The sequence below is a fragment of the Saimiri boliviensis genome, chromosome 19, assembly GCF_048565385.1.
Source record: "Saimiri boliviensis isolate mSaiBol1 chromosome 19, mSaiBol1.pri, whole genome shotgun sequence".
Lineage (NCBI taxonomy): Eukaryota > Metazoa > Chordata > Mammalia > Primates > Cebidae > Saimiri > Saimiri boliviensis.
The window spans coordinates 5,529,874-5,553,420 of record NC_133467.1 but is presented as its reverse complement, the minus strand read 5'-3'; the positions used below and the strand labels follow the sequence as shown (position 1 = coordinate 5,553,420).

General features: G+C 34.2%; 1 protein-coding gene across 4 annotated transcripts in view; it reads right to left on the bottom strand.

The window, feature by feature from the left end:
• Positions 1-23,547, bottom strand: part of BRINP3 (BMP/retinoic acid inducible neural specific 3) — a 375,313-nt gene that overhangs the window by 47,558 nt on the left and 304,208 nt on the right. For all 4 annotated transcript variants that reach the window (XM_074390113.1, XM_003938158.4, XM_010348756.3 and 1 more), the window contains one exon: positions 22,831-23,053. In XM_074390113.1, coding sequence (XP_074246214.1) covers positions 22,831-23,053 — 223 coding nt within the window. The remainder of the gene's footprint in view (positions 1-22,830; positions 23,054-23,547) is intronic.

Genomic DNA, 23,547 nt, shown 5'->3' with positions numbered 1-23,547 from the left:
CAAAAGGAGCCTGCAGGCTACCTGTAGAGTTGCAAAACTGAGGCTGGGTGTAGCTTTGCAGAGATACCAGGAGCAGAGATCGGTGGGCATCCGAATGGCTGCTAGAATGGCCAAGTCCTTCTTTGGGTCAGGACATTAAAGGACAAAGGACCTCACTGACCCGAGTAAAAAGACGAGAAACAGGGTGAGTGGCCTGTGTAGTTTTGTCTCCTTCACAGCCTGAGTCTCCATTATATACATCTCAATGGTGTCAGCAGAGATAGGCAAATAAAACTGGAGTTCCACAAGGGACGGGCTTAGAAAATCCATGCTAGGTTTAGAATCAACCCAAGAGAGAAGGAGAGAAAAAACCATGAGAGGGATTTTATAACTGAATGCAGTGAAATTACAAACCAGAGTTGAACTTCAGATTTAGAAGGAATATAATTAAAAGGGCTTAGAATACATTTCTGCATTAAGTAAAAGAGATGAGTTACTGTCAGAAGATTGTATCACAGAAATAAAAAAAAAGATCGGCCGGGAGTGGTGTTTCATGCCTGTAATTCCAGCACTTTGGAAGGCCGAGGCAGGTGGATTGCTTGAGCCTAGGTGTTTGAGACCAGCCTGGGCAACAGGGCAAAACCCTGTCTCTACTAAAAATACAAAAGTTAGTTGGGCACGGTGGCACGCACCTGTAATTCCAGCTACCCTGGTGGCAAAGGTAGGAGAATTGCTTGAACCCGGGAAGCGGAGGTTGCAGTGAGTCAAGACTGCACCACTGCACTCCAGCCTGAGCAACAGAGAGAGACTCCATCTCAAAAAAGAAGAAAGAAAAGAAAAGAATGGAAAGAAAAGAAAAGAAGAGAAAAAGAAAAAAGATCTTTGTCACCAGACATTTGAGAGTGTGACTTGCAAAATCATATTGACTATGAATTATTTTACTGACTTTTATGCGTAAAGGGCATTAGAAGGAAAGGTGGGTAGGGAAACCTGAATGAAGTAGTAAACATTTTCAAGTCACTGTAGGAAATGAGCAAACACGTGAATATATTGCTGAGTGATACTTAAGAGTTTACTCAAGCCAGATTTGAGACTATAAAGCATATGACATAAATCTACACAGTTAAGGTTTTCTCCAGGCAACATTTAGTGTTACCCTTCTCATGTTTATAGGCCCGATTTTATATCTATCATAAACATGTTTTGGATGTTCATTATGTTAAGTCAAGGGGTTAACTCATGAGTAAACCACAATCCTTGTCTCTGAGGTCTTGCTTTCTATTGGAAAAGGAAAACATAAGCAAATAAATATGATAAAAATATATTAAGACCCAGTGGAGAAATACTGAATTCTAAAAGACAGTTTATGACTTTGTTATAAAAAAGAGTTAAGAAAAGTTTTCAAGAAAGGAGATAACATTTCAACTGAGTTTTGAAAACACAGATAGGAAATAGAGGAAATAAGTTAACAATACTTTAGGAAAAGAACAGCTAAACTGCATTTATTTGAGCATTTTTATTTTGCTAAACATTACCATAAGCATTTCTCCACTTAATTTCTTTTTTTTTTTTTTAGACGGAGTTTCACTCTTGATACCCAGGCTGGAGTGCAATGGCGCGATCTCGGCTCACCGCAACCTCCGCCTCCTGGGTTCAGGCAATTCTCCTGCCTCAGCCTCCTGAGTAGCTGGGATTACAGGCACGCACCACCATGCCCAGCTAATTTTTTGTATTTTTAGTAGAGACAGGGGTTTCACCATGTTGACCAGGATGGTCTCGATCTCTTGACCTCATGATCCACCTGGCTCGGCCTCCCAAAGTGCTGGGATTACAGGCTTGAGCCACCGTGCCTGGCCTAAACTCTATTTCTTATAAATATTGTTCATGTTGAAGTGAACCTATACAAACACTTTTCACTAATGTTCGAAACCATCTTGATTATACTTTTAAATATACTTGTATTGTTAGTCTAAATACAAAGATTTTTACAAAGATAAGATGCAAAATCTACACTTACATGTGATATATGTTTATTAAATGACTTCATTTGACATGAAAACATAATTTACCTGATATGTCTGTTTACTTAACCACACTGTATAAAAATGTGCCACACAGAATTATATTTATTCATATAAACCTACCATTAACTATTAATCTTACGGAAAGCACAAAATGCAACTTTATATTAATACAAACAGTTTAATTATATTTACTAAAACCATGAATTTTAGGATGAAAAATACATTAATTTTGACATTGCTCAACATCAAAACAAACTTTTTATGAAACAAAACGTTAAATTTAAAGCTGTATAATATGTTTCCAAACTGACTGAGATGAACTGTATTTCAAAACAGCACATAAACATTGAACTAGTCACATAATTCAAGGATACCAAAATTAGCATGCCATGGATTCATTCATCAGAAAGTACTGGCGGCCTCTTTACCCACATAGTGGAAAGCTATTCATGTCAGCAGCTTAAGACACTCAAGTCTGCCAAATTTAACAGGTGCTGTCCGCGGAGAATGACAGTCCGCCACTCCTCCCTCGCAAAAGACAAATCTCTATTCACAAGAGCAGGAAAACTTACAGAGAGGCTATTTTTTAAAATCTTTGATGCTAATTCAAATAGGAATTTGACCAGTTGTACGTCCTCTTAACAACAGGTGCAGAATTATACACTGACTCTCTTATAAATACTCTTGAAAGAATCCCTTGGCTTTAGCATTTTAATGCCATGTTTCTTTAAATGAGGCCTGTTTTTCATAGGTTTTCTAATTTGAATGTTACACTCTTGCAAGCTGTACCTAATTAATTTTACTAATGAAAATATCAAATGCCAATTGATTCGTGTCTCGTGACAATTTTGCCATTAAGCTATTACTATATTTTATAGATTTTTTTTGGCTAGTTAAAAAAGAGCTCCTTTTTTTCATTAATACTAACTTGCTGTAACTCTTAGTTATTTTTCCAGTAATGAAGATAATTTTGTGCCTGGCATTTAAATCCATAGTCTTGATTGAGACTCCATTTTTGGAGATGTTTGCAGTGTAGCGGGGAAGACGTTGCACTAGACTAGGGCTCAATTCTAGAATTAACACCCAGATTTTCTAACTGTATAACCTTTAGAGTATCCCTTAATATTTTAATCCTCATTAATTTCTTTTTTTATTTTGAGACATAGTTTTGCTCTGTAGCCCAGGCTAGAGTGCAGTGGCACGATCTCAGCTCACTGCAACTTGTGCCGCCTGGGTTCAAGTGATTCTCTTGCCTTAGCCTCCTGAGGAGCTGGGATTATGGGTGCGTGGAAATAGCCACCAACTCGGCTAATTTTTTGTATTTTTAGTAGAGACAGGATTTCACCATGTTGATCATGCTGGTCTAGAACTCCTGACCTCGTGATCTACCAAAGTGCTGGGATCACAGGCCCTAAGGCAATGCATCCAGGCTTAATCCTCATTTTTTCCCCTATATGTAAAATAGAGTAATAATAAAGCCTGATTTGTACACCTCGAGTAGTTAATGTGAGGATCAAAGAAGATACCAGTTATCAAAAATATGAATAAGTTTAAAAAACGAAAAGAAAATATGAAAAGAAAAAAACATGAAGACCCTTTTTCCAGAAGAAAATGTGGGAGAATATCTGTTCAATTTTGTGACTGACAAAGATTTCTTTGGACTTAAAGTCTCTACCTTCAGAGGAAAATAACTGATAAATTAGACTTTATTAAAATTGAGAAAAACTCGTTTTCAAAGAACATCATTAAGAAAATGAACGGCAATCCGGATTCTGTTCAACCACATTCACGATTCAGAAAAAAACTGCTTGCCTCAGAATATGTAAATCACTATTTTAACCTAATAATGGGAAAAACAAACAGCTCATAAAAGCGAGGAACTGAAGAAACGTTTTATAGAACCTGATATGTTAAAGGTCAATTAGCATCCGAAATGATACTATTCATGATTAGTTATACGGAAAGAAAATCTCAGTCTAGTAGGAAACTGAAAAACTGCTAAGAATTTGGATATTGGTGGAGCTAAAAAGAGTTAAGAATGGTTTCTGCTTTTTCATTTGCACTGGAAATGATAAGATTCATACTACTTTTTAAAGTAATTCTATTTCAATATGTGTGTGTTGATCTCTGTTGTTACAGAAAACGCCATGTGCAAAGAAAGATACAGTTATCTTGGATACTAATTTGAGTGGGGTTTTTACAATTTAATTTTCTTTTTTCTTTTCTATAAGTGTTTGACACCATATTTGTCTTCATGTTAATAGTGTATAGAGGACAGCCTCTCAGAAATATTTTTATACTTGAAAAAATATAACTTCCAAATGAAATATTTAAAAATATGGAATTGAAATACTCCTGAGACAATTTAATTATCAGAAAGCTCATTTTTTGTTCCAGCAATGTTTTATTTAGGTTAAAAAAAAAAAAAAAGATGACCATTCTGCACTAAAGAGATCTGAAATAAAAGGTGAGGGTGGGAACTGTTATGCAAAAAGATTTCCTGAAAGGCTGTACGTTGTTTTTATTTTTCCTTTTCCAGACATTAGAATTTTGGCTTAAGTTTTCTGTGGTATCTGAAGAAAGAAAATAGGAGAAGAGAGCCTAGCTACCCCGTTTCCTTCTTTAAAAAATAAAGATGATTTGTAAGAAGGTTTCAATTCAAAAATTAAAACTAAAAAAATTAAAATGTTTTTAAATCTGCTCACCTGTGGAACTACCCAAACCTCAAGCAAACTTTTCACCTAAAAACAGAAAACAGCTGCGCCTTTTCCTAAGGGACATTGAGGGACCATTCTCATCCCTGTAGGAACACTAGCCCTTTGAGGATATGGAAATAATAACAGAATGTTCTGAGAGGGATACTTCAACAAGCGACACCCCTAATACTGAGTTATTCCTCTATCTAGGCAATGTATATTTTTATAGATGATTAAAGGCTGAATCTAAAAAACATTTAACGAGTAGCACTACATGAACACCAGCCCATCAGAATGAACACCTACGATAATAAGGATGGTTTCAGCTCTTATGCTGCTATCGTCTGGCTCTAGCTGAATGTCAGTACTGAGGTACACCGTGACTATTTTAAGTGATTTTAGCCAAATTCAACGTGGTGGCCAGGCTTTATCAAATGCTACCTGGAGTATAAAATATGGAATTATGAGTCCCTAAACAGATTGGTAACCTGAAAGTTTCAAGAAGCATGATGTCTGGTTGACTTGTTTGGGTATCAGTTACCATGAAAATGAATAGGAGAGTATTAGGGGGGAAATTCTCCCTATTTGTTGTACGATATTCTTTAAGAGAGACTACAGAAATACCAAGTAGTGTACAGGCATTGGCGACATAAAAATGTACCAAAAAAATTCCAGGAAATTTCAGTATCAATTACTGTCTTTTTGAAATGCATTCATATTTAATTTTTTACTGCTAACTTGCCCTAAAACAGAGTAGGAGTTCAGGGAGAGTATCTGACTCCAGATTTAGGGCAGGAGAATTAATGATGCCCTGGAATCTTATTAATTGACAATGGCATCATCAACTGTGTAGTCTTATCCGGGAAACCAGAAACCCATTGTGCTACAGCCTTTCCTCTAGGTGGTTACTTTATTTCCATTCAGGTACTTTATATTTTAATACTTAAATTATAACATTAAGTATATTTGTCTTTTGTTTCCACTTTTGTATAACCTTTGCAATTAAAGTTATATCATTTTTATAAAAGTTTGCCTCCCTTAGTTTCTTGTTGCCTGGAAAAATACAAACAATATTTTTAACCTTCTAAAGTTAGAAAAATCTTACCTATGAACATATCTCATCTTCACACTTTTCAAAATGGGTTATTTTATCACCTTCCCCTAATGATCTGTCAGTCACCCAAAATAACTCTCTGACTACATTTTCCATTACTATACACTCCATGGGAAGCCACAGGGGCTCTCACTATTTCCGGAGCACTCGAGGCCTCATTGCACCTCAGGAATTTGAACATGCTGATCAGTCGACCTGTAATTCACTTCTCCAGATGTACAGATGGCATAACACTAATAATCTTTGCCTGTTTATTTATTTATTTTTACTGCACTAAAACATTAACTCATAATTTCCAGGCTATGTACTTTATAATCTCTCTGTCTCTATAAAATTGTGTATGCCGATGTACGTACTGTATCGAGATACATGACATTAAATGTTTATTCGTCCAATGAAAAAAAAATGTTTACAAGTTCTCAGTTACTTTAACTTTTTGTATTTTGATTTTTGTATCATGCAACTTTACTGTATTTATCTATGAAACTGTAATCTGTTATTATTTCTTCTTTATTAAAGCATTCATAACTATGAGTTTTATTTTGAGCCTAGAATTCATTGTGTTCTCATAGTACTATGAAGTGCTCTCTTTTGTACTGCTATCTCTAGAGTCTGAAATTTCCCTTTGAATTTTCTTTGAACCAAGGATTAAGTAGGAATGGGTTTCTTAATTTCCAATAGAGAAGAATTTCATTTTTAAAATTTACATGTCAAAAATTTCTCTTAAGTGTAAATTAGTACAACCACGGTGGAAAGCAGTATGGAGATTCCTGAAAGAACCAAAAGTAGACCTACCATTCAATCCACCACTCCCACTACTGGGTAGCTACCCAGAGGAAAATAAGTCATTATATGAAAAAGACAGATGTATACACATTTCTATAGTAGCACAAATTGCAATCATAAAGATACGAAACCAACCTAACTCCCCATCAACCAACAAGTGATAAAGAAAATGTAATTATGTACACATTCACACACGTACATCTATGCACACATATCACAGAATACTACTCAGCTATAAAAAGGAATAACATAATGTCTTTTTGCAGCAATTTGGATAAAGCTGGAGGCCATTATTCTAAGTGAAGTCTTTCAGGAATGGAAAACCAAATGCCATACGTTCTAACTTATAAGTGAGAGTTAAGCTATATGGTCTTAAAGGCATAAAAAAGATATAATGGCCTTTGGGGACTTGAGGGAGAAAGTTGAGAGGGGGTGAGGGATAAAAGACCACGCATTGGGTACAGTGTACACAGTGTACACTGCTCAGCTGATGAGTGCTCTAAAATCCCAGAAATCATCAATACAGAACTTGTCCATGTAACCGGAAACCACCCGTACCCAAAAACGATTGAAATAATTTTTAAAAACAGTAAAAAAGTTCACTTAAAATATTTAACTTTACTAGATAATGATCAAAGAAAATCACCTAATCTCTACTTTGTTAAACTTTTAACATCAGGGAATTAATGTAAGCTTAAAATGAATGTCTTCATATACCTCCTCCTTGACTGTAGCCCATTTAAATGGTACCCTCATAAATCAAATTGCTACAGATACCTGAGCTTATTTCTCGACTTTGTAGTATTTTCCATCTATTTCAATTACTGTGTCATTATACATATATACACTAATTTAGTTACTATATCTTCATCATCATCATCAAATAGATTATTTTTAAGTTTTAGTAAATTCTGAGACTTTACATATATAACAGAGATTCATTTTCATAGTAATTTTGTAAGGAAAGTACTCATTACAGGTAGGAAGCTGAAGTAAAGAGAGGTGAGGCAGTTTTCAATTACTACTCAGCAGTGTAGCCAGGGCACTTCTAGAACACTATTTTATTTCTTTAGAATGTATTTTAATATCTGCTAATCTTAGTCTACTATCATTAGCCCTCCTTTAAAATATTATTTACTATATTTGATTGTTTTCCCAAATAAATGTTGATTAATGTTGACTTAAATTGATATTTGTTACTTTATAATATTAATTTGGTGGAAAATGTTAATAAAAAATATGTATAGAATTATTTTTCCATTCAGAAAATGATTAAGCTCTCCATTTATTCAAAATTTCCCATAAATTTCCCCCAAATTTTTATTACCTTTATTTTCTTATATTACATATTTTTACATCCTCGTGGATATAGTTTTCTTTTCTGTTATATTTTCTTAAGAGGTTTTGTTTGCCTGTTAGTAGGCTATTCATTTTTATTTATTTTATATCTAGAAACTATCTTGCTTAAGCACATTTTTCAGTTTTTTTTAAAAAAAATACTATTCTATGAGGCTCTCCAGATAAATATGCATCCCATCCACAATTAATAGGCATATTTTATTTTAAATATCAATGTTGTATATTTGCTAAATTTCAAATCATGTACATTCACGTTTTATCCTACTGGCAAAACTTACTAAGCAAAGATAAAGTAAAAGAAGACAATCTTTTCTTTGGTATAAATTTATTATCTAATAATAATTCATGTAAGAATAAAATTTATATACCTTCTTGTTTTGTTAATCAAATCATTTAATAAGCAATATTTTCAGAATTATTTAGAGATTATAACATCTGAAGGCACTTTATGAAAGCTCTTTTGTTTTCCTCTCATATAAAACATCAATTCACTAAACATAAAATTTTTGAGTCGTATTTTTTTCCTTTCAAAACACCATGGGTTCATCTACCATACCTTGCAATAAGCGTTTTAGATTAAAGAAATTGTTTTATTCTCACTTGGTTACCTTTCCAGTGAGGAAGACAAAACAAATTATTTTGTTTTCAGTCTTAGAAAGACAAGCTGGGAGTCAGTTTCCCTCTCACAATTAGATTGGACTACTGCATTTGCCTTTAAAACCATACATTATTTGACAGCCTGACAAGCTGCTCTGTTCCTCTAGTTATCCCTGAGAGAAGAAAGATAGGAATCCGAGAAGCCAATGTGATCCAGCAAGAGTTGCTAGCCATGTCTGCCTTCAGTTACTTCCATCTAGAAATGAAGAAATCTGGATGTGTGACAGACAAATGCGGTAGCTGTTGACTTGGAGCCAGACATGTGAAACGAACACACTATGGTACACACTCTTCCTCTCTTCCTTTTTGCCCATACACACAATAAATGGACTTTAAAAATATGCCACATCTTTAAACTCATTGATGAACTAGGAAAAACTAAAATGGAGTAGCTAAAAATGATTGATATTAACTCAGAACCATTACATAATACAATTCTTTCTTATACATTTTGCTTGGTGCTGAGTCATTTTTCATCTGATTCAAGCCTTTCAAGAAAAGCTCTCTTTCTTTCTCATTGACTCTTCTCAATGAAATATCAGTCTTCTCTTTATGGAAATTCTATTACGCATGCTATATATTTTTATTTTCATCCATGCTCTTCACGAACCTTACTTTTTTTTTTTTTTTTTTTTTTTTGAGACGGAGTTTCACTCTTGTTACCCAGGCTGGAGTGCAATGGCGCGATCTCGGCTCACCGCAACCTCCACCTCCTGGGTTCAGGCAATTCTCCTGCCTCAGCCTCCTGAGTAGCTGGGATTACAGGCACACGCCACCATGCCCAGCTAATTTTTTGTATTTTTAGTAGAGACGGGGTTTCACCATGTTGGCCAGGATGGTCTCGATCTCTTGACCTCGTGATCCACCCTCCTCGGCCTCCCAAAGTGCTGGGATTACAGGCTTGAGCCACCTCGCCCGGCCACGAACCTTACTTTTAAAATAAGTTCTATCTCCCCATTCTTTATTTATACTACTGCATTAGCTTCTTATGATTTTACTATAATAAACCAATTCTGTTCTTTTAACAGTCTATTATATTTAGTTTTAAATTTAGTGATCATATTTTTCTCTCCTTTTTTATTTCGTTTCCTAATTGTACTTTAAGTTCTGGCATACTTGTATAGAACATGCAAGTTTTTTACAGAGGTATACATGTGCCATGGCAGCTGGCTGCATCCATCACCCCGTCATCTATATTAGGTATTTCTTCTAATGTTATACCTCCCCTAGTCCCCCATTCCCTGACAGTCTCTGGTGTGTGATATTCTCCTCCCTGTGTCCATGTGTTCTGATTATTCAATTCACACATATGAATGAGAACCTACAGTGTTTGGTTTTCTGTTCCTGTGTTAGTTTGCTGAGAATGATGGTTTCCAGCTTCATCCATGTCCCTTAAAGACATGAACTGATTCTTTTTTATGGCTGCATAGTATTCCAAGGTGTATATGTAACACATTTTCTTTGTAACACATATCATTGATGGGTATTTAGGTTGGTTCCAAGTCTTTGCTATTGTGAACAGTGTTGCCATAAACATACGTGTGCATGTGTCTTTTTAACAGAACAATTTATAATCCTTTGGGTATATACCCAGTAATGAGATTGCTGGGTCAAATCGTATTGCTAGTTCTAGACCTTTAAGGAACTGCCACACTGTCTTCCACAGTGATTGAACTAATTTACACTCCAATAAACAGTGTAATATATTTTTGTCTTCTAAATTCTTTTTATTGTTTTCTTATTTTTCCATTCCATTAATTTTTTGGCATGAATTTAATACTTAAACTTTTCAATGATAACAGATTAGGAAGAACTAAGACATCTTCTTTAACAAATGATCCTAAAAGGAGGTGAGGAAGATTATTTATAAACATGACAAATAACACGCGATATTAGTGAAGAACCCGATGACCTCTGGGGCCAGACTGTTTGAGTTTGGATTCTCCCTCTGCCACCAGTAGTTGAGTAATATTGCTCAATTCATTTAGATTATCAAAACTTCAGGGTCCTCAATTGTAAATATGAAGTAGAACTGCTACCCACTGTGTAACATTGTATCACATTAAAAATGAAAAAATGGTAAAGCATTTAGAACAGTGTTTGACATACTGTTTGTACTTAATACATGTTACCTGAGAGCTACTTAACAATGACAGTTGTCATTAATGAGTCAGTTCCAGGATAATCTCTTATAACTTGGTATATCTGTGGCTCTTCATCAAGAGATACTGGGGGATTCCATTGAATGTTTCTTCCATCTGCTACTTAGATAGGTATTCCCCTTACTTGTGATGAATTGTGATTTGGTCAGATTTAGCTTCATTCCTGTTTACTTTCTGCAGTTTATCCTTCAAAACATTATCTCTCCATATTATTCCATATTGATTGAACAATTTAATAATTTTAGGTAGTGAGACAGTTTTGTTTAGTTCAATAGGATTTAGATGAGGTTAGAAAAGAAAAATCATGTATTTAGATCATAATCATGTACTGCCCTACTTATGTTTTAAATACACAGTTCAAGCAGTATGTTTGTGTATACATGTGTCAGTATATGTGATATGTGTGTTAGTGTGCACTTAGGATATTGTTGAGTTTATGTGTGTGTGTGAGAATTGATAGAATTTCCTTATATTACTAACATTTATTGTTTCTATATTTGTTTATAGTTAACTTTCTTGTTTGTATGAGCTAATTTTGTCTCAGTTCAATAAAAAAAGTGTCACCTGAGACTTGATTTTTTGTATTTCCTTTGAGAAGCCTACATGAATTCTTCCTGCTGAGCTCAATACAACAACCACAGCAAACTAACCTTCATTTTCTTGTGCGTTCTTTTGTCACATCAGTGTTCTTTTGTGATGTTCTATATGTTCTTGTCTGAAGTGCATCTAGATTGTGAGACAGGAGATTTGTATTTCAATTGCTATTGATTTTTGAAATGTATTCACTCACTTTATAACTTGTGTTGGCTGCCTAAAATGAAGTGCTTCAGTTTTTTGGTTTTTTTTTTTTTTTTTTTTTCCCAGTATTAGGGACTTGTGCTGGTACACATCTGGTTGTATTTAGTTTTTAGCCTCTTGATTTATAAGACCATTTTTACTTTTAAAAAAGTGTCTTAATTTAATGCTCAAGGGAAAGACTCCAGATTTCAGTCATATGCCATTTTAATGACTTGGTATATATGTGCATCTCTCTCTCTCTTTCGCTTTCTCTCTCTCTCTCTCTCTCTCTCTCTGTGTGTGTGTGTGTGTGTGTCTATATATACATATATACATACATATACATATTAAAAATAATGATATAATGATGCCAAAAGGAGATGAGGAAGATTATGTATATGTGCTTTTTTGTACTCTGCATGAAGATTCTAACATATACTATTGAGATTAGATATGATGTTACCAAATTAGGCATTAGATGAAATGTATCATTAAAGCAACTCAAATTAGATTTTCCCCACTGAATTGAGCAAGTCTGATCAGAAATGGTATCAATTGTAAGATTTATCTGATTTTTAGTGTTTAACAACATCAGATTATTTATCGGTACTATCATTTAGAATGGGAAGTTTAGGACAAACATCTTATCTACATAATTATCTAATGACAGTTTGAAATAAACAATTTCATTTACATACATTGATGCTTCCAATATTATTTGTATGAAAGTTGACAAAAATGATTCTCATATTTTGAGAAAACATTTTGAGTTATTCATTTTTTATGCATACACTATTACATTTTTGTAAAGAATAAGAGATTTTAAAATGCTACTCTAATCTCAGTCAGATGACACCAGTCTCATGGTGTCTGTCCTTGGCCACAACATTTTAATGGGAAACGTTTAGGAAGGGAAGTCATAGATAAAGATAAACAATTCTAATACACAAGATGGGATTCTGCTTTGGGATTACAAAACCACCACAACATCAGAGTAGAAACCTTGTCTCTACCAAAAATATTTTAAAAAATAGCCAGATGTGATGTGCATGTGTAATCCCAGCTACTTGGATGTCTGAGTGGGTAGACTGGCTTGAGCCCAGGAGGTCGAGGTTGAAGTGAGCAGAGACTGTGCCACTGCACTTCAGCCTGAGTGACAGAGCAAAACTTGTTTCAAGAAAAAAGAAAGAAAGAAATGATGTTCAGTTTCCTATTTATTTGGCAGTTTAAAAGGCAATCACTTCTTCAAAAACCTAAGTAAAATATTCTAGAAGTAATTCCAATATAGATGAGATGTATTAGAGATTCAGCCCTAACTTTATTATATTTAAAAAACGAAGTACTATTGTAAACAGTACGTGTCCTTATAGCAGAATGATTTATAATCCTTTGGCTATATACCCAGTAATGGGATTGCTCGGTCAAATGGGATTTCTATTTTTAGGTCATTGAGGAATCGCCACACTGTCTTTCACAATGGTTGAACTAAATAATTTACACTCCCACCAACAGTGTAAAAGTGTTCCTATTTCTCCACACCCTCTCCAGCATCTGTTGTCTCCAGATTTTTTAATGACCCATCGATGATAGACTGGACAGGGAAAATGTGGTACATATACACCATGGAATATTACGCAGCCATAAAAAATGATGAGTTCGTGTCCTTTGTAGGGACATGGATGAACCTGGAAACCATCATTCTCAGCAAACTGACACAAGAACAGAAAATCAAACACTGCATGTTCTCACTCATAGGCGGGTGTTGAACAATGAGAACACATAGACACGGGAAGGGGAGCACTACACAATGGGGTCTGTTGCGGGGAAATGCGGGAGGGACAGGGGGGTGGAGAGGTGGGGAGAGATAGCATGGGGAGAAATGACAGATATAGCTGAGGGGAAGGAAGGCAGTAAATCACACTGCCATGTGTGTACCTATGCAACAACCTTGCATGTTCTTCATATGTATCCCAAAACCTAAAATGCAATAAAAAAAAAAGCACACACACACACACACACATACACACACACACACGCAAATGAAGTACAACCATTCTAACAATTTCAATGTCAAAAGCATCACAAGATTTGGAGAAACATTAGTACCTTGGGATCTATATGGATTTACACTATGTGGCTCATCCACAAACCACTGACAGTTAATGGGATCTCAGCAAATAATCAGGTTATTAATTTGTATTCCATACTATTTTTCTCTCAGATGTAAGTTCATGTATCCATATTAAAATAAGAGTCTCACTTAATGCAACTTTCTATCTCAGCCAAAATAAAAATTGAGATGAAAATCTGAGGTGAAGGTTATATGAAAGAAATTTGACAACAATATGATCTAGTTAATGAATCAGCATTTTATTTGCTGGCCCTATCAAATTAGAATTTTACAAGGACATAATGGTGTAATCTCGGAGTCCATCTAAGTAGATAATGAAGTAATTATTTGCTAATGATTGCTCTCCAGTATGAAGAAGACAACTAAAGTGTTGAGCAAAGAAGAGTATTCTAAAATAATTTTCAGCTCAAAATAATTTTCAAATATTTTACTGTAATGGAAGTTACTACATTACAACTGAAGAAAAGCCTGGAATCTAAAATTTGGGTAAAATATGATGTGACACTGATTTCCAAGCAAATACTTGGGGAAGTTTACAGGTATTTAAGGAAGTAGAAATTTATTCTGAAAATTCTTTGTTTAAATAACTCTAATCATGTTGATTTCCTAATTGTAAATTTTTATGGAGCATTTGGTATACATGTGTTGTAGGTTTCCAAAAAGAGCTGTAGTATTCAGGGGTCTCCAAATTTGTTTAACATCACTCCCTTTTAAAGTATAAATGTAACATTCTTTTTAAATTAATTCATATATAGGTATAGAATATTTTTGTTCTTTTTAAATATATCCTTTGTTAACTAACCATGGCAGTCATTATCTCAACACTTTAGTTCCTTTCTAGTAGCTTTTGTGCTAGATACCAATCTCTGGCAAATAATTATTTATTACCTTCTCAGACTCAAAGTTTACACTCTCTTATTTTTGTAAAAATTGAAAGCAATATGGCTCAAAAAAACAACATGCTAATTCTCTATCAAAACAATGAGATGACGAACGGTCATTTTGAACTATTACATATATGCACAAATATATACATAAGTCCAGAGAATCTCTCATTACCCCAACCCTCCCAAAAAGGGAAAACCCTTTCACTCTGTTAGTTTTATAAAAATTAGCTATCTAAAAGTAAGTGCCTCTACTGGATTGAGTCTGGACATCTTTCTTGTGTACATCATGGGCTGCAAAGAAAGACCACTGGACAAAATGCTGAGGTACCGAAGTCTGTGTCCTAATCTTTCAACCAAGAGAAAAAGATGAAGAAAAGGAAGCACAACACTCTAATTCCACAGACTTTCATATTATTTTATCATTATAGTCTTGCTCTGCCTAGGATGCCCCAAATTAGTGACTGGTACGGCTGACAAATAGTATAATTAAACGTACCAGTAATTTTTATACATACACATAAGACATATAAATTACTTTTAAAAACTAATTTCAACTAATGACCATCTAAGATCTAATAAAGAGAAAGATAATTAAAAGATTTCTGAGCAGGTCAGAGTAGAAATATTATGGCAAAAATAAAACCAAGAACATTTTAGAGCCATGGTTTCTGAAATGTCAGCTATGCTAAGAGTTAGATGAAAATAGGTAGCATAAGTGATAGGAGAACTTTTACCTACTTTGAAACTTTTTAGAAGTTATCCCAGCCAAGAACAGTGCGGTACACCCCCTATTTGTTTTCTTCTTTTTCTGTTCTCCTCAAAAAGCTATTCTTGGCTCCCTTGAATCAGAATTCAGACAACTAATCTTTTGAAAAGTAACCCTTTGTTTACATTTAGACCATTATCTTTACGACCAATCTTACTTTGAGTATGAAACACATGAAAAACATTTGCAGAAAATTTATTAGTATATTAGAAACTAACTACACACAAGAAAAGGGGTTTTCTGCTTTTGAAATGGAAAATATTTACCTAAGCACTGGGTACTTTATATTTACATTTCTCAATAACAATAGTTAATATATAAATATACAGGCCTGTAAATTTACAACTTCATTATTACCAAGCATGTGCCTGTGAGTCATCCTGGAGTGCTTGAAACTCAAAAAAATAATAAAATAAAAAAAGATTCTTTTATAACATGTAAATGTGAGAACAAATTAATTTCCTAATTTTCCATAGTTTCATATAAAATTGCTTTCAGCAAAAGTCCCTCACATTAATATATACCTGCAATTTTTAATTAAATCATAAATTCCATAACATTAAACAGTTTGGGTCAGCTGGGGTGGTTCATGCCTGTAGTCTCAGCTACTCAGGAGACTGAGGTAGGAGGATCGCTTGAGATTATGAGGTCAACGCCACCATGAGCTGTGCTCACACGAGCCTGAGCAGCAGTGTAAGACTATCTCAACAAAATAAGTAAAAAAATAATTTGGAGGTCATTCTGCAAGGTATTTTTCTTCGTGGGGATGCAAGTTTGTATGTAGTAATATAAGTCAAATAATAATAACTTAGACAAAATGGAATTTTATTCTTCTCAAATAACAGTACAACATAAATAATCCATGACTTATATGGTGACTTCAAAGAGGCTAGGCTCTAAAGTTCTTCACAAGTTTCTTCATGTTACGAGTTTTAGTTCTAGCCATCACATTTTCATCTTAGCTATGGGAAAAAGAGAAGGAAGATGATGCATATTCTTATTTAAGGACCTAATTTAGAAGTTTCATGCATTCCTCCCATTTATATACATGTATCCATCTTAGGTGCAAGGAAGGTCTACAGGTGTGATGCAGTGTGCACTCAGATGAAACTCACGGATGTACTAGTAAAGAAAGAGAAGTGTTTGTCTTCTATGAGCTACTTAGGAGGAGAAGACATTGACTTCAGGCATTCTCTATCCTAAAGAGTGATCCACACAGTCCTAGGTGTAGGTAGGAGGAAGGTGAGGAAAGAGGGCAAGATTCTATCAGAAGATGCACAAAGTCATAACTATTTTCATAGAAGTAATAAGACATTTTCCTTTTGCACTGTTTTGACACTTGCACTGACAGTTCTAAAGCAATGGAGACTAAACTACTGCTGAAGGCTTAGTACAAATTAAAGTAGTGGCACCAAACTGCTGTCTTAGTGGGCATAAATTCCTTATTGATACATACTTGTAAAACAAATAGAAATGTTTTAAAGAATGTTCACTTTGAAGCATTTAAAAGAAAGTTTACTGCACTTTATTCTTCAGTATAAATCTTGATGTTAAAACAAGATACATAAATAAAGGATATGCTGCATATAGTACTGTACTAGTTGATTTGAGGAAAATAACGTGCAGTTATTTTAGTTACAAGCTGAGCTAGCCACCTTTTTATGGCAAATCATTTTTACTTGACAGATTTTGACAGAAAAACAATGGTTTTTCAGACTTGGATATTTGGTGGGTCTGTTACCAAAACTTTGAAAAATGAGGCTGTTACTTCTTGAAAAACAACTGACTTAATGGCAGTGACAACAATATAGCATTCAAGTGAAAAAATATACACTTGGAAAACTTGCATCTACCACTAGAAGACTGACAGCTTCCTAAAATGTAAAGGCTTTTCTCAAGAGTCCTAAGATGATAATAAAAATAAGTTCTCTTGTTATTGCCTATTGATATATGTCAGCATTTGGAAAATTTTCATATCTAAATTTAAAGAGAATATATAGGAGTACATGACATAGCTCTCAGATAGTGAATAGGTAGACTGCAACTCATTCTTCTCTGTGGCATTTAAATATTCCATTACATCTCACTTTCTCTTGTTAATAAAAAATTAGCAATTTCATAATAATATAATCAATTGTTTTAATTTATTGTTTGCTGCAGCCTGCGTGTCCTATCTCAGAAGATCTAAGTGTGTACTTCTATTCACAACTCTGTGTTCAGTGATATCACATTGGTAGATTGACACTGACTGTATTAGAAATACTTATATCACCAAAATTGTTAAATATTGACCATCAAAGCTTTCTTTTTTCCTAGAGTTGGTTGCTAAACCTGTACTAGCACTTCATTAAATGTTGTATTTCTGTGGACCCTTGCTGCTCTGAGAATGGCAGCACAACAAAGAACAACTGAGTTATGTTTTAGGGATTATACATTGATAATTTTCAATAATTGCTGACATAATTTAGCTCTGTGTCCCTACCCATATCTCACCTCAAATTATAATCCCCACATTAGGGAGGGACCTAGTGGGAGGTAATTTGATCATGGGGGCAGTTTCCCCTGTGCTGTTCTCGTGAGTTATCACAAGAGCTGACAGCTTCTGACGGCTTAAAAATACAGCACTTCCCCCTTGCTCTCTTTTCTCTCTCTCCCCTGCTGCCATGTAAGATGTGCCTTGCTTCCCCTTTACCTTATTCCATGATTGTAAGTTTCCTGCAGTCTCCCCAGCCATGCAGAACTGTGCGTCAATTAAATCTCTTTTCTTTATAAATTACCGGGTCTCAGGTAGTTCTTTATAGCAGTATGGAAACAGACAATACAATTGCTGTAATTACTATCTAGTGATGAAACTGGCAAGTCAGTGTTACGCATCTGAAAAGTTTTAGGATAGCAGCAAAAGTTGACTACCTCAAGGTAACCAAATTATCACAGGCTTTAGAGTTTACTCAGGTAAGAAAAATGAATTTGATGTCACATGAATTCCTCAGAGCAAAAGTGGTGAGATTAATCTGAATATAGAGCTTTATTGAAAAGGAAGAACTATACATTATACAGAGTAACTTTAATCTACCTGTCATTACATAGGAAATGTGAAAAAATCTTATTGGTGAAGATGCACTTTGCAGGTCTTGTTCGTTTTTGCTTATTTTTCAAGATTTTAGAAGATCAGAAATTGAAAGACTATTCTTAGGGTGAGAGAAGTTCAAGGGAAGGACTGAGAACAATTCCATAAAGTCAAGAAAAAAACATAATTTGCAATGAAAGCAAATTCCTGGTATGGCTTAACTATCTCCTCTTCAAAAATTTCTGAAAATGTTAACTCACAAGTATCTAATGTCCATATTTCACTCTACTATATTCTACCTGCCTATACTTCAGTGCATTTTTTTTTTGTTTTCCTAGTGTCACTTCATATTATTCTTTTAAAACAGAAAAAAAAGAGAAATAGAAACAAAGTATTACATTGGCTATAAAAAAATGGTGATGGAAAAAATCCAAATTCAATAAGCAAATTTATCTAGCAAGAAGTCTGCATTGTTTTTCTGTGTGGTGAGTAATAGCGAACTTAGGAATATGCTAAATAAAAAAGGAAAAGTTTAAAAAACTCTGTGGCAATATTTGATTTATTTAAATTAGAAGTTTCAGAAAACAAAGATTTATCTATACTATGTTGAAATTTGCTCCAAATAATACATCTCTATTTTTTTCTACTTATTTATACTGCACGCTCCCAATCTGAACTGGGGTTTTAGTTTCCCACATTTTCCTAACAAATCTTGCACTTTTATAGCATTTTTGTATGTGAACTTTTATTTTTACTATAAATTAATGTGGCTTCTATGATCTATTTTACCCCACTCTCTGCTCAACTGCAGTTTCAGTTTCTTCACTCACCCCTCACATATATCTGCACTTTCTGATAATAGTCTTCCCTTGTTATCCCAGGAAGATTGGTTTCAGGAATTCACCAACCCCCAACATAAAAAAAAATTCACACAAGCTCAAGTCCCACAGTAAGCCCTGCAGAATCTGAGGATACAAAAAGTCAGCCCTCCTTATGCACGGGTTTTGCATCCCGTAAATACTATATTGTTCATTCACCAGGTTGATGATGAGGAACCTGCTGATGGGAAAGGCTGTCTGAAAACTTTTTGTTTGGAAGAAATCTGCATGTAAATGGACCCAGGCAGTTAAAACTCACCGTGGTTGTTCACAGGTCAGCTGGATTCAAATTTCACGGATTCCTGTGAGCCAATGATTGCCATTCCCTGACACTAGATTCCCTGAGATTGTCCAAATCTTCCCTGAACTTCAGACATACATATCCAGCTCTAGATGTACTAGTTAAACAGAACCCGAAAGTAAATGTCTTTATAACCAGACTCATCAATTTGCTTCCAAACTCACCTCATCTCCTTGCATATTCTATTTTCGGTAAAATAATCTATTTTATGGTTTTCAAATTGCTTTTAGTCTATGTACATAAAGCATAAGGTTTATTACAATCAAATAAAAAGATTTTCACCCAGCCACATTTCCCTGCCATGTAATGTTCCCTGCAAGTACACAAAAAGACACATTAAATATCTTATTTGTGAAGGAAATAAGAAATCTTATGAGATACATAAAATCATAACTTACAGCAGTACTTAGTGGAAGTTTTATTGATGGTAATGCCTGTACTTAAAAGGGTGAAAGTAATAACAGGGAATCAACCTAGGTTTCTAACAAAGGTGGACTGGATAAAAAAAAAAAAAAACCTTGTGATGCATACATACCATGGAATACTACAGAGCCATATAAAAATAAAATCACGTCCTTTGCAGTAACATGAATGCAGCTTGAGGCCATTACTTTAAGTGAGTTAACATAATAACAGAAAGCCAGTTACTAAGTGTTCTTATTGAAAGTGGGAACCAATATGGTTTGGCTGTGTTCCTGCCCAACCTCATTTTGAATTACCACATGTTGTGAAAGGGACCCTGTAGGAGGTCACCGAATCATGGGGGAAGGTCTTTCCCTTGATGTTCTCATGATAGTGAATAAGACTCAGGAGATTTGATAGTTTTAAAAATGTGAGTTTCCCTGCACAAGCTCTCTGTCTTTGCCTGCTGCCATTCATGTAAGATGTGACTTTCTCCTCCTTGTCTTCCGCCATGATTGTGAGGCCTAAGCCAGCCATGTGGAACTGTAAGTCCATTAAACCTCTTTTTCTTCCCAGTCTTGGATATATCTTTATCAATAGCATAAAAACAGACTAATAAAGGAACTAACTCATGGACATAAACACACTGAAGTAGACACTAGAGACTACTAGAGTGGAGAGAGAGTCAGGGGGCAAATCCTTGAAAACTACTGAGTACTATGCTCATGACCTGGGTGATGGGATCAATCATACCCCAAACTTCAGCATCATGCATATACCTATAAAACCAACTTGTACATTTACCACCTGAATTTGAAATAAAAGTGAAATATTAAAAATCATTTTTATTAGGAGAAAATTCTCAAACTAATAACTTAAGTTTTCATTACAAGAAACAAGAAAAATCACATTAGATACACAGCAAAGAAGAAAAAATAAATGATAGAATTGGTATGAAAAATGAAATAAAAAATAAAAAATTATAAGGAATATAAAGAAAACTAAAAGATAGTAAAAAATAAAAATGAAATGGAAAAACTTTTAGCTAAACTGACCACACACACACACAAAGAGAGAGAGAGAGAGAGAGAGAGAGAGAGAGAGACAGAGAAGAGAGAGTAGAGAGAGGACTGCCTGGGAACCTAAAAAGACAATTTAAAGAATAGAAGAAATTTTCTGTGTATCATTCAACTGACAAGGAACTTGCAATCAGAACATATAAAGTCCTCTTATAACTCAATGCTAACTTTAAAAAAAAATTGAAATCTGTGCAGGATTTGAATAGACATTTTTCCATAAAAGATATACGATGATCATGAAAAGATGTTCAAAGCACAGGAAAAGATGTTCAAAACTGTTAGTCATTAGGGAAATTTAAATAAAAACCCAAAGATACTATTTCACACCCACTTCGATGGCTATAATCAAAATGATACAAAATCACAAGTGATGAGAATATGGAGGGGTTGGAGCTGTCATTTATGACGTGAAAATATGAAATGGTGCAGCCACTGTGGAAAACAGGTTGGCAGCCTCTCAAAATGTTAACTATAGTTATCTGATGACTCAGCAATTCTCTACTTTGGTATATACCCAAGAAAATTGAAAATATGTCCACATAAAAAAGGTACATGAACGTTCATAGAAGCATTACTTATAATAGCTTAGAAGTAGAACAACCCAAATTTCCATCAAGTATGAACCAATAAACAATATGTGGTATACTCACACTACTGATGCTACAGCATAGAAGAACCTGAAAGCAGTTTGCTAAGGGAAAGAGGCGAGTCACATAAGGCCATATACTGTATGATCCTGTTTACAAGAAACGTCCAGCATAGGCCAATCTACAGAGACAAGTAGTAGATTAGACAAAGTTGTAGAGATAAACAGCCTTGGACTGGGTGAGGGATTATGAGGAGTTACTGCTAATTGGTAATCCATTTTTTTTTTGAGGCAATGAAAATGACCTCACCTTAGATTGTGATGATGGTTGCACAGTTTTGTTTTGTATACTAGAAAGCAATTAATTGTTAAAAAAAAAAAATTCCAATGTGTTATCTTTAAATGGATGTCTAAAATAATGTACTAACCTTCGGGGTTTTTTTTCGTTTTCAGCAAAAGAAATCTATAATTATAGATTTCTCATCTTAATGATTTAAGAATCAAGTCAAAATTCAAGCACTTTATGTAAGAGATAATGGTACAAATGTATATTTCTTGTGATACTGTCCTATATTTTCCCATAGCTTTTCATTTTCAAACTGACCTCAAATAAATAAATACAGCACATCCTAAAGTAGGAAATTCAAAGGCTGCTTCCCCAACCCAGTTCAGACAAATAATTGTCTGTCATCATTCTATTAAATTTTAGAAGCTTTCATAGTGATTTTCAGAAGTTTTTACAGAATTAGGTTTATGGTTTTCTACACACTGGTTATAGAAAATACATCTTAAATTATTTTATTTGAAAATTACATATTGAGAAATTTTACTTTCTCATCCTGTTTAATTCCTAGGCTCACAGTGTAACCATAGAGTTTGTGTTTTTCTGCTCACTGAAATGTAATTATTAGTTGGCTAAACACGTAATAAATTAAAATGATTTCTTGATTCTGATAAGAAAAGAAAAAAATGAAAGAAGTGCTAGTATATATTTTTCTCATTGTACTATTATTTTGAAAAATAACTACAATTTATTGAGACAATATATAATTTTCAAACTATCTCTAAAAATATAAATTAGATCGTGATTTGTATATTAACACACCTGCATTGAGAAAAATAAATAGAACTCACTCTCAACAATAAACTTAATCGCTTACATTGCCACAAATGTCTTACCTTTGTCTTGGCAGGCTGATGAGGGGCTGTTTACGACACCTCTTGCTAAGGCTAAAAAGCTTGTGTACAATTTTCTGTGCCTTTAGGAAAAGTTGTTTCATGCTGTTCTCCAGTTGTTCATAACGGCGCTGAAAATTAGAATCCATTGTCCACAAATGCATTATAGTAGATGTGTTGAGGAAATAATTCATAGGTAGCCTTTTCATAAATAACTTGAATTCATCTGAAAAATGTCAAAATTCAACACTTTAATTATGAAACAATTATTTCCCATTTTACCAAAACATATATGTCAATATTAAGAACAAATAAACACACAAAATTAAGAACAAATAAATATAGTGCATCATTTGTGAGTAGCAAACTAACGGAAGATGGGGGATTTAAATGCCTTATAATTATCTTCTTCTGTGTTCCCTTTAAAATAGACCTTCCATGAAAGAAGATAACTAAAATAATTTGTGCTAAAGCAAATAGGGCAGAAAGTTTAAGTTCAACTTAACTTTTCTGTGTGCTTCTTTTAATGGTATTTCAGTGAACTTTCTTCAATATGTAATCATCATTCATCTGACTTTCATTTCTGGCTTTGGTATTAATTATCCTTAGTGTATTTAAAGATCTTTTCAGAAATTTTCATTAACTCAGAATAGAAAATATACGAAATCACTACTAAATAATTTTATTAGTGTTTAAAGAAAAAGAAAAACCTTTTTTTTT